The sequence below is a fragment of the Lithobates pipiens genome, unplaced genomic scaffold (genome assembly GCF_037356315.1).
Source record: "Lithobates pipiens isolate NorthernLeopardFrog02 unplaced genomic scaffold, aLitPip1_a1.2 Scaffold_19, whole genome shotgun sequence".
Classification (NCBI taxonomy): domain Eukaryota; kingdom Metazoa; phylum Chordata; class Amphibia; order Anura; family Ranidae; genus Lithobates; species Lithobates pipiens.
Window position 1 is genome coordinate 165,947,984 of NW_027507764.1, and position 15,035 is coordinate 165,963,018.

General features: G+C 42.1%; 1 protein-coding gene across 1 annotated transcript in view; it reads left to right on the forward strand.

Annotated features, from left to right (window-relative positions):
* Window positions 1–15,035, forward strand: part of TGFBR2 (transforming growth factor beta receptor 2) — a 131,715-nt gene that overhangs the window by 77,557 nt on the left and 39,123 nt on the right. Inside the window, exons 2-4 of the mRNA XM_077491457.1 lie at window positions 6,404–6,560; window positions 13,010–13,200; window positions 14,291–14,359. Coding sequence (XP_077347583.1) covers window positions 6,404–6,560; window positions 13,010–13,200; window positions 14,291–14,359 — 417 coding nt within the window. The remainder of the gene's footprint in view (window positions 1–6,403; window positions 6,561–13,009; window positions 13,201–14,290; window positions 14,360–15,035) is intronic.

Genomic DNA, 15,035 nt, shown 5'->3' on the forward strand with positions numbered 1-15,035 from the left:
TCACGGTGTACTTTATGAAGTTGTCTAAATAGAAATATGGCATTTACAGACTGCTAACTGCACTCATCTACTGTGTAATGATTTTGCATTAGAAAATGTCTTATTTATTACAACAATGTAATTACATGCATACAGAATAGGACACATATCCACTGTAATTCCACCTACCTCTCATTTGCAAGGAATTTTTTTTTTTCAAATATGAATTTTATTCAACTCTGGATAGGGCGAGGCCCCACATTACAAATATAAAAGCATACAGAGCCATGACTACATAGGCCAATTCGATAATGGAAACATACAGAGCAGTATATAGGTCATGTGTTCACAAACAGTAATATATCTAGTGACTGCTTCTGGAAGGAGAAATGTCCGCTAACACCAAAGCTCTTTCAGGTGTTACAGAAACAGGGCTTATTCCCCTCACTTCTTCCACCCATCACGAGGGGGGAAACCCAGAGTCATTGGAGGGGAGACAGGGGAGGGAGGGGGGTACAAAGGAAGAAGGAAGGAGAAGGGGGGCAAAGGAGAAGAGGAAAGAAAGATAGACAGGGAGACCGAAAGAAAGACACAGCGGTGACCAAGGTTAGTATCTTCTCAGAGAAGATGGGGAAGGGTTATGCCTTCATCAAATGTTGACATTCATCTGAAAATATAAACATGCTCCATATATCCCAGGTCTTTTTGAAGGCCTCTTGTTTGTGTTGTGCAGTGAGGATTAAATCTTCCATCTTCCGCACCTCTTCCACCTTCTGCAGCCAATGTACAACGGTTGGGGGAGAGTGTTGTTTCCAGTTAAGGGGGATGCATGCCATAGCTGAATTGAGAAGGTGACAAACAAGTGATCTCTTATATTTTTTAATGGGGATCGCAGAGTGATGTAGTAAGAAAAATGCGGCATCATCTAGGACAACATTGTCCGTGAACTTCTGGGTAATGCAACGGACCTCACTCCAGAATTCCAGCAATCTAGAGCAGGACCAGAAAATCTGGATCAAGGTTCCCTCATCCTCGGCACAGCGACAGCACTGGCTCGAGGACGAGAGAAAGCATCTCTGCAACCTGGAAGGTGTCAGATACCAGCGGGTGAGGATTTTGAAGTTGGTTTCCTGTATTTTAGTACAGGGAGAGGATTTAAGGGCCAGAGTGATAATACGCTGTGTTTGTGATACTGAAAATGTATGGTTCAGATCTCTTTCCCATTTTACTAGACAGGGTAAGTGTGGCGGATCTTTTGGAGTGATTAATAAAGCGTACGTTTGGGAAAGTATGTGAGTCAGCAGGTCCGTTCTCGAGCACAGGGTTTCAAATGAGGTTAGCTGGTGCACAAAATCTTGGGGTGTAGGGAGGGCATAAAGAAAATAGTGTAATTGTATTGCTTTCCAGAAGGGAAGATGGTACGGTCCCGTCGGGTTTGTAAGCTCTGAGAAAGATGGCCACCTCCCGTCTGTGATGAATTTGGCTGCATGGTCGTGGTCAGAGTCCCTAAGAGATGTGTATTCTGCAGGGTGTAGACCCGGTTCAAATCTTGGGTGGCCTAGAATTGGGAGTAGGAGGGAAGTTTTGGAAATGAGAGATGCATGGGTGGTAGTGTGGTGGCTATGTTTCAAGGTAGTACCTATTAGGGGGTGTGTCTTCAAGGCTGCAGGGAGATCCCCGTAGCACCACAATGCACTTTTCAAAGGTATGTGGAATTGGGACTGTTCAATTTGTACCTGTCCAATGTGGGACGTTGGGTAGTAATGGCGTATGTCAGGAAGTGCAAGGCCCCCATAGTGTTTGGGAAGTGTCAATTGCGAACGGCGTAGTCTAGGTTTCTTATGTGTCGAAACAAACTTGGTAAAGAGACTGTACTTGTTTAAAAAAGGAGGGCGGTATATGTATAGGCAAGGCTTGAATGAGGTAGATAAACTTGGGCAGGATATTCATTTTAAGGAGGTTGCACCTTCCAAACCAAGAGTGGAATCCCTTGTGCCACTTCTCCAGTAGCAATCGGGTCTTGGTCAGTAGGGGTGGAAAGTTAAGGTCGAACGTCCGAGATCTCGGATCTTTCTACCTATATATGTTATGGCAGTGTCGGTCTATTTGAAGCTAAAATTGGCCTGTAAGTCAGAAAGAGTTTGGGGCGGGACTGCTACACCCATGGCCTCAGATTTAGCAGCTACACCCATGGCCTCAGATTTAGCAAAGTTTATTTTCAGGTGGGAGATTGCCCCATACAGCCTAAATTCTCTGAGGAGGTTCGGTAGTGAGATTCTGGGGTTCGTCAGAGAAGATAGGAGGTCATCCATGTATGCTGAGATTTTACAGTGAGAACTACCTGTCTGGAGCCCTGAAATATCTGGATTAAGCCTGAGGAACGGTTCCAGAGAAAGGGCGAAGAGCAGGGGGGATAAAGGGCAGCCCTGTCTCGTCCCATTCTCAATATAGAATGAGCTTGAGAGGACTCCGTTCGCCTTTACCTGAGTGGAGGGGACTGAATAAATTTTGGTGATCCATCTCAGCATTTTTTCACCTAGACCTACACGCCACCTAGATCAAATGCCTTCTCGGCATCGGTATTCACAAATATGCAGGGGGTTTTATTAGCATCTGCTACTTGAAGGAGATTCAGAACCTTAATTTTGTTGTCCCTTGCTTCCCTAGTGGGTATAAACCCAACTTTATCCAGATGTATAAGGGACTGGAGATGATGCGCTAGTCTAGAGGCTATTATTTTCGAAAAAACTGTTTCAGGTCTAAATTTAGGAGGGAGATTTGTCTGTAGCTACCACGTTGGCCTGGGTCCTTCCCTTCCTTAAGGATCAGGGAGATATGGACTCTCAAAGTATCCCTCGGGAAAGTTTCTGTCCCCAGTGCGTTAAAAAATTATACCAGAAGCAGACCCAAAATTGGAAAGAGGGTCTTATAGTATTTGGCAGTAAAACTGTCCGGACCAGGGGCCTTATCCGCCTTCAGAGAATTTACTGCTACTTGTAGTTCTTCTAAGGTTATCGGTTCCTTGAGTAATTCCTGGGTCTCTAACGGGAGTGAGGGGAGCAGAGAATCAGCGATATACTTGTCTATGTTTGTCTGGCTGCAGGCGGATCCCAGTAGGTTATATAAAACTGAGTAAAAATCGCTGAAAGTTTTGGAGATTTGCTGCGGGGTTGAAACCTTCTGACCATGCGAGTTTACAACCTGTGGGGTGTAGAACGCTGATTTAATGGCTTTTACTGACTTGGCTAAAGTCTACCCACATTTATTCCGTTTCATTTGCAAGGAATTTTCAGTGTGTGTGTTTGTGTGTATTTGTGACCCCTACTTACAAACATCTGATTAGATTTTGGGTTTTGCAGCATGCATTTATACAACCCCAATTCCCCAAAAAAAGTTGTGAAGAACTTGCAAAATCTACATAAAAAAGAATGCAATGCTTTGCAAATCTCGTAAGCCCATATTGTATTCACAATAGAAAACATATCAAATGTTTAAACTGAGAAAATGTACAATTTTAAGAAAAAAATAAGGTCATATTTAAACTGATGGCAGCAACACCCCTCAAAAAAGTTGGAATAGGGCAACAAAAAGCTGACAAGTGACGCTATTAAGGAACAGCTGGAAGAACATTTTGCAGAACATCTCTCATGAGTAGACGTCTTATCAGCAGGGAGGGCTGTTGGAGGAATTTCCCCCTCCCTTCACCCTGCCCCCCGTTTACATGCTAGAAACACATACACATCCCATAATAGGTTGTTCCCAAGGCAGGCAGAAACAATACAGTGTACAGTGACGTCCTCCCAGAATTCCGCTCTTGTGCGCCCCCTGGGGCGTGCACCTGAGAACTTCGGGCATCACGGTGAATGGTGAATGGCCGCTGATCTCGGCCGTTTACCACGTGATTGCTCGGTCAAATGACAAAACGATCACTTGTAAACAAAACCGGCGTGATTTCCGGTTCCTCCCTCCCCTCTCCATCCAGTGTGAGCGGAGAGGGGAGAGATCAGTGGCAGCAGCGCTGTTGGCTGCATGTGTAGTGCCCATAGCGCTGCTTAGTGAGAGATCCATCAAAGGCTCACCCATCCATACTCTGCATACCCAGCCATACCCATCCATACTCTGCATATCCATCCATACTCTGCATATCCATCCATACTCTGCATACCCAGCGATACTCTGCATACCCAGCCATACTCTGCATACCCAGCCATAGTCTGCATACCCATCCATACCTAGCCATACTCTGCAAACCCATCCATACCCAGCCATACTTTGCATACCCATCCATACACTGCATACTCAGCCATACTCTGCACACCCAGCCATACTCTGCATACCCAGCCATACTCTGCATACCCAGCCATACTCTGCATACCCAGCCATACTCTGCATACCCAGCCATACTCTGCATACCCAGCCATACTCTGCATACCCAGCCATACTCTGCATACCCAGCCATACTCTGCATACCCAGCCATACCCTGCATACCCAGCCATACCCTGAATACCCAGCCATACTCTGCATACCCAGCCATACTCTGCATACCCAGCCATACTCTGCATACCCAGCCATCCATACTCTGCATACCCAGCCATCCATACTCTGCATACCTATCTATCCAGCCATCCTCAGCAATACTCATCTATCCAGCCATCCTCAGCAATACTCATCTATCCAGCCATCCTCAGCAATACTCATCTGACCATCCATGCTCAGCCATCCCAACCTCCCCCATCCATAATTAGGCATACCCATCCATACTCAGCCATACCCATCCATACTCAGCCATACTCAGGCGTACTAAGCCATACCCAGGCGTACTAAGCCATACCCAGGCGTACTAAGCCATACCCAGCCGTACTAAGCCATACCCAGCCGTACCCAGCCATACCCAGCCGTACTCAGTCATACTCAGCCATACCCAGCCATCCCATCTATACCCATCCATACTCATTCATGCTCACTCATTCCCATCCACGGCTCATCCATCCCCAGTAATGCTCATCTATCCCCATTCATGCTCATTCATGCCACATCCATGCCACTACAGTGCCTCACAAAAGTGTAAAAGAAAGTCAAATTAGATTTGAAATTTATGTCCCTAGAACACCTGATGGTGCTCCCTGCATGTTGGTCCTCTGTATGTGAACACACTGTGGAAAAGTCTCACACATGTGGTATCCCTGTACTCGGGAGGAGTAGGAGAATCTATTTTGGGTTGTAATTTTTGCCATGTACATGTTATGTGTTAAAAATATTGTGTAAATGGACAACATTGTGTAACAATAAAACGTGTTTTCATTTTCTTTACACATTTTCCAAAAACTTGTAGAAAAAAATGACATGTTCAAAAGACTCGATATGCCTCATTGATTATACATTGGGTTGTTTTCTTTCCAAAGTGGGGTCATTTTTGGGGCTTGTCCATTATCCTGGTACTCCAGGGCTTTCAAAAGTGTAAGAGGTAGTCAAGAAATTATATGTGTAATTTATGCTCCAAGAATGCCTGATGGTGCTCCCTGCATGTTGGCCTCTGTATGTGGACATGTATGTGGACATGCTGTGTAAAAGTCTCATATATGTGGTATCGCCATACTCAGGAGGAGTAGTAGAATGTGTTTTGGGGTGTAATTTGTGCTATGTGTATGCTGTGTGTGAGAAATAACCTTCTAATATAACAATTTTGTGAAAAAAAAGAAAAGAAAATCTTGATTTTGCAAAGAAGTGTGGGAAAAAATTACAACTTCAAAAAACTCGCCATGCATCTTACTAAATACCTTGGAATGTCTACTTTCCAAAAGGGCTAATTTGGGGGGATATTTGTACTTTCCTGGCTTGTTGGGGTCTCAAGAATTGAGATAGGCCGTCAGTACTTCAGGTGTGATCAATTTTCAGATATTGGCACCATAGCTTGTGGACTCTATAACTTTCACAAAGACCAAATAATATATACTGATTTGGGTTATTTTTACCAAAGATATGTAGTGGTATAAATTTTAGGCAAAATATATGAATAAAAATTACTAACAGAAACAAAGAAAAATGCATTTTTTTACAGAATTTTTGGTGTTTTTTTATTTTATAGCGCAAAAAAAAAAACTGCAGTGATTAAATACCACCAAAAGAAAGCTCTATTTGTGTGAAAAAAATGACAAAATTTTCAAATAGGTACAGTGTTGCATGACTGAGTAATTCAAAATGTGAGAGCACCAAAAGCTGAAAATTGGTCTGGTTATTAAGGGGGTTTAAGTGCCCAGTGGTCAAGTGGTTAAATATAAAATGGATGGACTGGTGTCTTTATTTAATCTTATCAACTATATGTATCTATGTGAAACCAAATTTGCAGGGCTCATGCTTAGGTATTAGGTGTTTTTATATTTTCTATATGTATCATATGTAATTAATTGTTTTCATTTTGTTTAGGTCCACCAGATTTTGTGAAGTTCCAGGAACTCCAAACACTTTGTAAATTTTGTGATGTGCTACCAGCAACATGTACACAAAGCAAAGGTCGCTGTGACAGTTCCTGTGAAAGATTATCAATTTGTGAAGATCAGGAAGACGTGTGTGTAGCTATATGGTAAATAATGCAGGTTTTATTTTCTTAATGATTGATGAACTGTACTTTTTTTTTTTTTTTACATTTAGTTCCTAATTAGCTAAGTCTTATTTCCGGAATATGCTGGCAAAAGATTTAAATATTTAGAACAAAACATCAGGTTTTCTTCAATGGCTGGCCCCCATAAACATACACTTATTTCCTATCTGCTCCCCTGTTGCTCCATTCAACCATCAAGAGTGAGAAAGGGAAACCTGTAAAATCTGAGATGAAGGTTACACAGGATGATTACACTTTGCTCACCCCCATGTGACAATGCTTATCCAATCACCAAGCACCGGTGCTGTCATATTAGAGGATGAGAAAACATATTCTGCATGTTTTTTCTTTGGTAAACAATGTACTGTATGTTTCAGTCATTAACATTGCTTATCACTCCACTTACCAGAATTCACGTGTACCCGACCCATGGACATTTTAACCCCGGTTGGCTTTCTTGGGATAACAACCAAAGCGGCTAAGCAGCCGCTCGGCTGTTATCCCAAGCAGCGGGAGGGGACAATCCCCCCCGCCCTCCCCGCCGCCTTCTGCAGCTCGCCAGGCTCTCCTGTCCCACCGGGAGGCCCAAACGACCAGCATGTCCGCCGGCTGGCCAGAGACCTGAATGAAGCCAGAATCAGCTTTAATCAGGTCTCAGATCTAGTAACCCAGAAGCAATGTCGTGACATCACTTCCGGTTTACAAAAGAATTAAAGGTGCCACATTTAAAAAAATGACAGCATTCAAAACAGCCAAACTTGCCATTTTGAATGCTTTTAAGTGCAAAGGAGGGATTTGGAGTCTTATAGAACCCAGATCTCTCCATAAAGAGTACCTGTCACTGCCTATTACTTTCGCAATAAAAGTGATCATAATTTTTTTTAAAGGGAAGGTTTAAAAATAAAAATAAATAAAAAATAAATAAGGGAACAATTATTTTAAAGCACCCTGTTCCTCCGTGCTCTCACGCAGAAGCAAACGCATACGTAAGTCGCGACTGAAAATGCAAACAGTGTTCAAACCACACATGTGAGGTATTGGTATTGTCGCGGTGATTAGAGCGAGTGCAATATTTTTAGCACAAGATCCCCTCTGTAACTCTAAACAGATAACCTGTAGAAATGTTTAAAGTGTCACCTATAGAGACTAGTACCGTAGTTTGTCACTATTCCATGAGTGTGCGCAATTTTAAAGCATAACATGGGGGGCTGGGTGGGGGGGTTGTGTAATGTGCAAGGGGGCTGTGTAATATGCAGGGGGGCTGTGTAATGTAAAGGGGCCCAGAAGTGCAGGGGCTGTGTAATGTAAAGGAGTCCAGAGGTGCGGGGGCTGTGTAATGTAAAGGAGTCCAGAGCTGCGGGGGCTGTGTAATGTAAAGGGGTTCAGATTATTATATTAATTTATTAGCAGGTGAATGGGGCCCTCCATGCATTCGCATGCATTGAATCCAGCCCTTAAGTGGAAAAGGGTTGCTGACCCCTGACTTAGACCTTTCTTATAAAAATAAACAAAGAAACACAAGATAATGCAGTATGTAAATTAAACATATTAATAAAAAGCAAATAAACCACTTTAAACCAAAAAAGTCAAGGTTTTTAATCCAGGTCTTACCTGCTGAGCAGTCTTCTCTTATAGGTCCCTTCCTGGTGATTCAGGCTGCGTGCATTCCTTGTATTGAATCCTGTCCTACATTCTCTAACTGCTGAACTGTAATGTTAAGGGAAATGTCACTTCCCAGATGCTCCAGTGCAGACTAGTAAGTTATTCACTCATGCCATGTCAGATTAAAGGAAGGGGGGCATCATCAAGGATGTAACCTATCAATGGAAAGAGGAAACTACCATCAATGTAAATACACTTAGCGTGTATTAAAACAACAGAAACAGCGGTTTATGAAGTGTTTTATTAGAAAATGGCTTTTAAAGTAATTTAAGAAGTCATTTTATATGGAAACATTCGAATAATTGACTAGACCTCATTATTCCAGACCATAGCCTCTGCCATTCCATAAACCAGGCTTAGGGGTGGCATGACATTGTACCCCAACCATAATTATACTGTACAGTGTATGATTGTTCCCAGATGGCAGCAGACTACTCATCCACTGTAGTGCTAGTGCCAAGTCAAGGCATGCTTTATAATTATGTACATACACCCCAATATAAAATGTAAAAAACTAAACTAAAACTTTACTGCAATATACACACAAGTAGGACACCCAGCATTAGAGGTGATTAATTCTTCCAAAGCAAATACCGTATTTTTCCGTGTATAAGACTATACTTTTTTTCTAAAACCATTAGATGAAAAAATGATTATTGTCTTACACACGGAAGTAAGCTGAGAATAGAACCACACGGTTGTGAAACTGCCCATACTTTGTCTCTGCGAACATGCTTCCCCCAATCACTAGCCTCCAATCATGAGCGAAACTGCTGATAGCTTGTCTCTGCAAACAGGCTTCCTTCAATCACAAGACGTATGTAACTGATGTCCGCTGATGCTAAACAAACCAATTGGAATGCATCCCGTTGGAGGTGGAGAGCATGTAGGCAGTGCAAAGATGCGGGTGAGGATGATCTCACATATATAGGCAATGACTAAGAAGACAGCAGTGGTGCAAAAGAATTTGAAGAAACTGGAACTAATAGTGACGAAGAAGAAAGCCGTGATGCAGAAGAGGCTGAATAAAGTAATATGTTTAAAGCTAAGTGTGATGCATAATATCATAGTACAGTGTAAGACTGGGGTGATCACACTCAAGCTGTAGGCACATTTTTAATGAGTGCGCCAGTCCAAAACTATATTTTTAAAGGCCTGGTAGCCCACTTTGATTTAAAAGATCAGAAAAGCTCACAAGAGACATCAGTAACTCATGCAGGGGTTTCCACCATTACTGCATCTAGTACAATCAAAATACTTCAGCCTATTGGCTTACTATCCTGTCACACGACTGCTTCGGGCCTCCAGCCTAGGCCTTAGGTCTGCTTCTCAGACCAAAAAAGTTTCTTAGAGTCAAGCTCTCTCCTAGCCTACTCCCAATCAACTCCTTGCTGCTCTGTCACAAACTACATCTGCCTATTGCAGACATGCAGGCTCTGGCTGCCCCATGCAGCCCCTGACTCTTCTCAGAAGAATGGGAGTCCACCTGACTCCCATGCACACACTTCCTGTCTGTTGGGTGGGGCCCTGAGCCATAGTCGGGTCACAACTAAATAGCCCAGCACACAGCTGTGCAATCAGCGTGCCTGTCTCTCCAAAATCTGGCGTAAACCGGCAATCTTTCAGGTAGCACAGGGTCCTACTGCCACAACTGGTATGTAAATGTTACCTAATTACTAAATAAAAATGTGTTCTGTTTTATGTTTAAAATATTGATTTCCTAATTTAGGGTTGGAAAAGTGGCGGTTGGCTTATACACGGGGTGTCTTATGCACAAAAAATACGGTACTTCTTTGCACACTGGTACTGACTAGTATTCCAGTGTTTCTCTTCTTTGGTTCAGCATAGTTGTTTGCCCCTCACACTTGGGTCTTTCACTCAGCTAATGTGACCCAAGTGTGAGGAGCAAACAAATATGCTGTGCAGGCACCATATGTCCTCCTTATCTACTGACGACATCATTGTAATGGTGCACAATGAAAACCTGTCACTTTGTGTTGCTACGAGGCAGGCTTGATCCACCCGCTAGCCTGTATACAATTTAGTGGAACATTTTTGGGAATTTTGCCAAGGCACCTCTGAAGAAATCTTAAGGCACCCTGCTTGAAAATGGCTGCGGTAACATAAAATTAGCTGCTGCGCTATTTAGCAACCATGCTGTATTTAAGACAGTAGGACTTAGCATTTTGCACTGGGGACACAAAGTAGGAACACTGACTCTTGACTATAATATCTATACTACACAGTGGACATTATCCATGTGCAGTGCCTATGCAGTAGTTCACCACAGAAGATGCAATAAATCTGTTAACTAATCCTGAGATTTCGGATTTCCTTAACCACTTTAGCCCCGGAAGATTTTACCCCCTTCCTGACCAGAGCACTTTTTACAATTTGGCACTGTATCGCTTTAACTGGTAATTGTGCGGTCATGCAATATTGTACCCAAACAAAATTTGCATCCTTTTTTTCCCACAAATAGAGCTTTCTTTTGGTGGCATTTTATCACCTCTGCGGTTTTTATTTTGTGCGATATAAACAAAAAATAGCGACAATTTTGAAAAAATATAATTTTTTTTTACTTTTTGCCATTATAATTATCCCCAAAAATGTTTTTAAAAAACAAATTTCTTCATCAGTTCAGGCCAATATATATTCTTCTTCATATTCTTGGTAAAAAAAATGCAATAATTGTATATTTATTGGTTTGCGCAAAAGTTACAGCATCTGCAACTATCGGAAAGATTTATGGCATTTTTATTATTTTTTATTTTGTTACTAGTAATGGCAATGATCTGCAATTTCTATTGGAATTGCGACATTGTAGCAGACAGATTGGACGCTTTTGACACATTTTTGGGACCACTGACATAAAAATGCACTGATTACTGTGTAAATGTCACGGATAGGGAAGTGGTTAACACTAGGGGCGATCAAGGGGTTAAATGTATGTTCCTTCAGTGGGTTCTAATTGTATGGGAATATGACTGAGTAAGAGAGGAGACATATCGTTGTTCCTACTTACTAGGAACAAATAACATGTCTCCTCTCCATTGACAGCACAGGGATTTGTTTGTTTACACACACAAATCCCTATGCTGGCGCTCGTGCACCCGATCGCATGTGGCCGGCGGGCACTTGCATTGGGTCCCCCGCCGTGCAGCGTGCACGCACAAATGCCCTCTGACGGGACGACGTACCCATATGGGATTTTGCACACCCGTGCCACTTTTCTGACGCATATCGGCGCGAGCCGTTGGCAAGTGGTTAAAGTAGAACTATAGTCAAAACTTATTTTTTCATTTTGGATAGAGTAAGGGAGGATTATAACTCCTCTCAGCAAGAGGAAATCCCTGCAAATAAAGGGAAATCTTTGGGGACCCCAAGGTCACCAGAACTAGCATCTCCATTGGAAGATTTCCCCTCTATTACTTTTCTGGGGACAACACAAAATTTGTGATTTTCTTTTACTTTAACTTTCAATGATAATGGTAAACAGGACAAACACAGAGGGTGAGTCTCCCTAATGGGGGCACAGACAGCAAAAAAGGAACTGGCAAGCATTCTAATCCACCTCCACTCTATCCAAAACTAAAAAAAAGTTTTGCCTTTTTTTGCAATGACTGTGGTATATAAGTGACTATATAAGTGACTGTAGTTAGACTAAGCTGAGTATTAACTTGTTCAGATCCGCGCTATAGCTGAATGACGGCTACAGCATGAACCTGCTTTGCCGGGAGGGCATCTATTTATGTTCTCCCGTACCCGAGTGGCCTGTGCACCTCCTGCAGGGCACGCATGGTGCGCTCTGTGATCAGCGAGTCTGGGACTCGGTGAATCACAGATCGGAGTAAGGTGTCGATCCCGACCCCTTACTACATGATCAGCTGTCAGCCAATGACAGTCGATCATGTGATGTAAACAGAGTCGGTAATCGGCTATTTTTTCTCCTCGCGCTGACAGCGTGAGGAGAAAAAGAAAAGCCGATCACCGGCGGCTGTGAGAGGGACATCAGTCCCAATCACGGAGAGCTGCAGCCAGCTCCTCAGTGCCCACCTGTGCCACCTGCCAGTGCCACCTAGCAGCCACCTACCAGTACCCACCAGCACCACCCATCAGTGCCCACAGTGCCACCTATCAGTGCCCACAATCAGTGCCTCATCAACAGTGCTGCACATCAGTGTCACCTACCAGTGTCCATTAGTGCCCATCAGTGCCATAAATCAATGGTACCTATCAGTGCCACCCATCAGGGGCCATCAGTGCAGCCTTATCTGTGCCCATCAGTACCGCCTTATCTGTCCCCATCAGTTCTGCCTTAACTGTGCCCATCAGTGCAGCCTATCAGTGCCCACCAGTGCCTCCTCATCAGCATATATCAATGAAGGAGAAAATTACCTGTTCGCAAAGTTTTATAACAAACTATGAAACATGATTTTTTTTTTTTTTTTTTTTTTACATTTTCCATCTTTTTTTGTTTGTTTAGCAAAAAATAAAAATACCAGCTGTGATTAAATACCACCAAAAGAACAGAATACAGTGTTGTATGACCGCACAATTGTTATTCAAAGTACGCAGCACCGAAAGCTGAAGATTGGTCTGGGCAGGAGGAAGGTTTAAGTGCCTAGTAAGAAAGTGGTTAAAAGTCTTATCCCCATGATTATCTGGGTATCAGCATCCTTAGGTCATGCTAATACGATGTATACCTTCATTTAAATACTTCATTGCCAGTCTGTTGGTTCTACAATTATATTCTGTTTTATTTATAGGAGAAGCAATAGTTCTTCTGTCACTGAGGAAACACTGTGCCATAATCCTAGACTGAAGCTGTATGGACACAAACTGGATGACTATAACACCTCAAAGTGTCACATGAAAAAGAAGAATCATTTGGGAGAGACAATGTTCATGTGCGCATGTAAAAGTGGCGGTTGTAATTCTGAGTTTATTTTTGAAAATGGTGGGTGCAATTTGTGTCTGTGAGCTCTTTTCATATATTGTTTTTTTTTCAAAGCCAAGCCCCATCTGTCTGATTATCTATCTATCTATCTATCTATCTACCTATCTTTGTACCTTATATACTTTGCCTAACCTATTTAACAGAAGGTGATTCAGTAAATTACTTATTTTGTATGGACATTGTTTTGCTTAGTCGATCGCTGTAAAATTATCCTTATTTCTTTTTGTGTGTAAGTCTAATGTATGGTAAACATCTCAATAAAGCTAAATTCCAGGTACAAAACATTTTACTAAAGAATGTTCTTCAATAGCAACAATGGGTATAATTCCACTTTGTGTTTACCAAATGCCTTTGCAAATCTAGTTATTACCTTCTAAAAGTAGCTGTGATGTCATCGCTCTGTTGCACATAGCCTGTGCAGGGACCAGAGCTAAGGGAGAGACCCAGCAGGCCCTCCCACTATAGGCTGCCTGCAGAAAACGATAAGATGGCAGATACAAGACCAAGTCACCATGCATAAGGAGAGAGTGACTAAACTTGATTACAGGAAGCTCCTGCACAGAAGCAAAGTTCCACTGTGAATTACTGCACAGATTTGGAAGAAATACACAAAGCTCACCAGGATGAAAGTACACCTACCTCCCCACCTCTTATTTAGACAATGGGGTAGATTTCATAAAACTGGTGCACTTAGAATCTGATGCAGTTGTGCATGGTAGCCAATCAGCTTCTAACCTCAGCTTGGCAATAAAACCTGGAAGCTGATTAGTTTCTATGCAGAAGTTAGACTGATTTTGCACTCTTCAGCTTTAGTAAAATAAACCCCAGAGTTTTCTTATCCCGGACTTTGGAGCATACACAATTAGTAAATGTGATAGTAAGTAGAAGTAGTAGGGTTGCTCAATATTTTATGTACTGTCACAGGTAGTAAAATGACTAGGGACAGCCTTATCTTATTTTATTTTACAGTGCTTTATAAAGAGGAGTTTTAGCAATGAATTCTTAAATAAGTATACAACTATTACTACTAACCAGTTATATTATTTTTTTAATTAATTTTTTCTTCCAACATGTCTTTTTATTTTTGCAGGAACAGCAAAAAAACATCATACAGAAAACATGAATCACAAAGTCATAGACGAAACCAATAGTTCTAAGGGTAATGCTTTATATTGTTACCACATATTGTTATCACACCAAAGCTGTTATTATCATGTTGGATAAGGGTTGTTCATAAAATGTGTATTTTTGGGTAAATTGATGACCAGAGAGATGCAGAATTCCAAGGTAGCTGGTTGCAAAGAAGTCATGTACATGGGCATAATAGCAATACTAGTTTGCCAAAAAGACCTTACTAGAATGGAAATGTTAAACTTGAAATCTTGTGCTTGAATCCCTACATCTGTTTGCATAGATGGCTATTGGCCTTGGTGAAATTGTGCTTTTTGTGCATCCTTTTTATATATAGGGGGTTATTTCCGAAAGGCCAATCCACTTCGCACTGAAAGTGTACTTGGAAGTGCAGTCGCTGTAAATCTAAGGGGTAGTTCTGAAATGAGTGGAAGCTCTGCTGATTTTATCATCCCATCATGCGCAAGCTAAAATGCTGTTTTTTATTTTCCTTTCATGTCCCCCTCGGATCTACAGCGACTTTACTTCCAAGTGCACTTTCAGTGCAAAGTGGATTTTCCTTTAGTAAATAACCCCCATAGTGTATGATAATTGCCAGACATAGGGGTTAATTTACTAAAGGCAAATAGATTTCAGTTGCACCCTGCAAGAGCAGTTGCCCCAAAGCTTAGTAAATGAGCAGAAACTCTCCTGACTTCCATCAT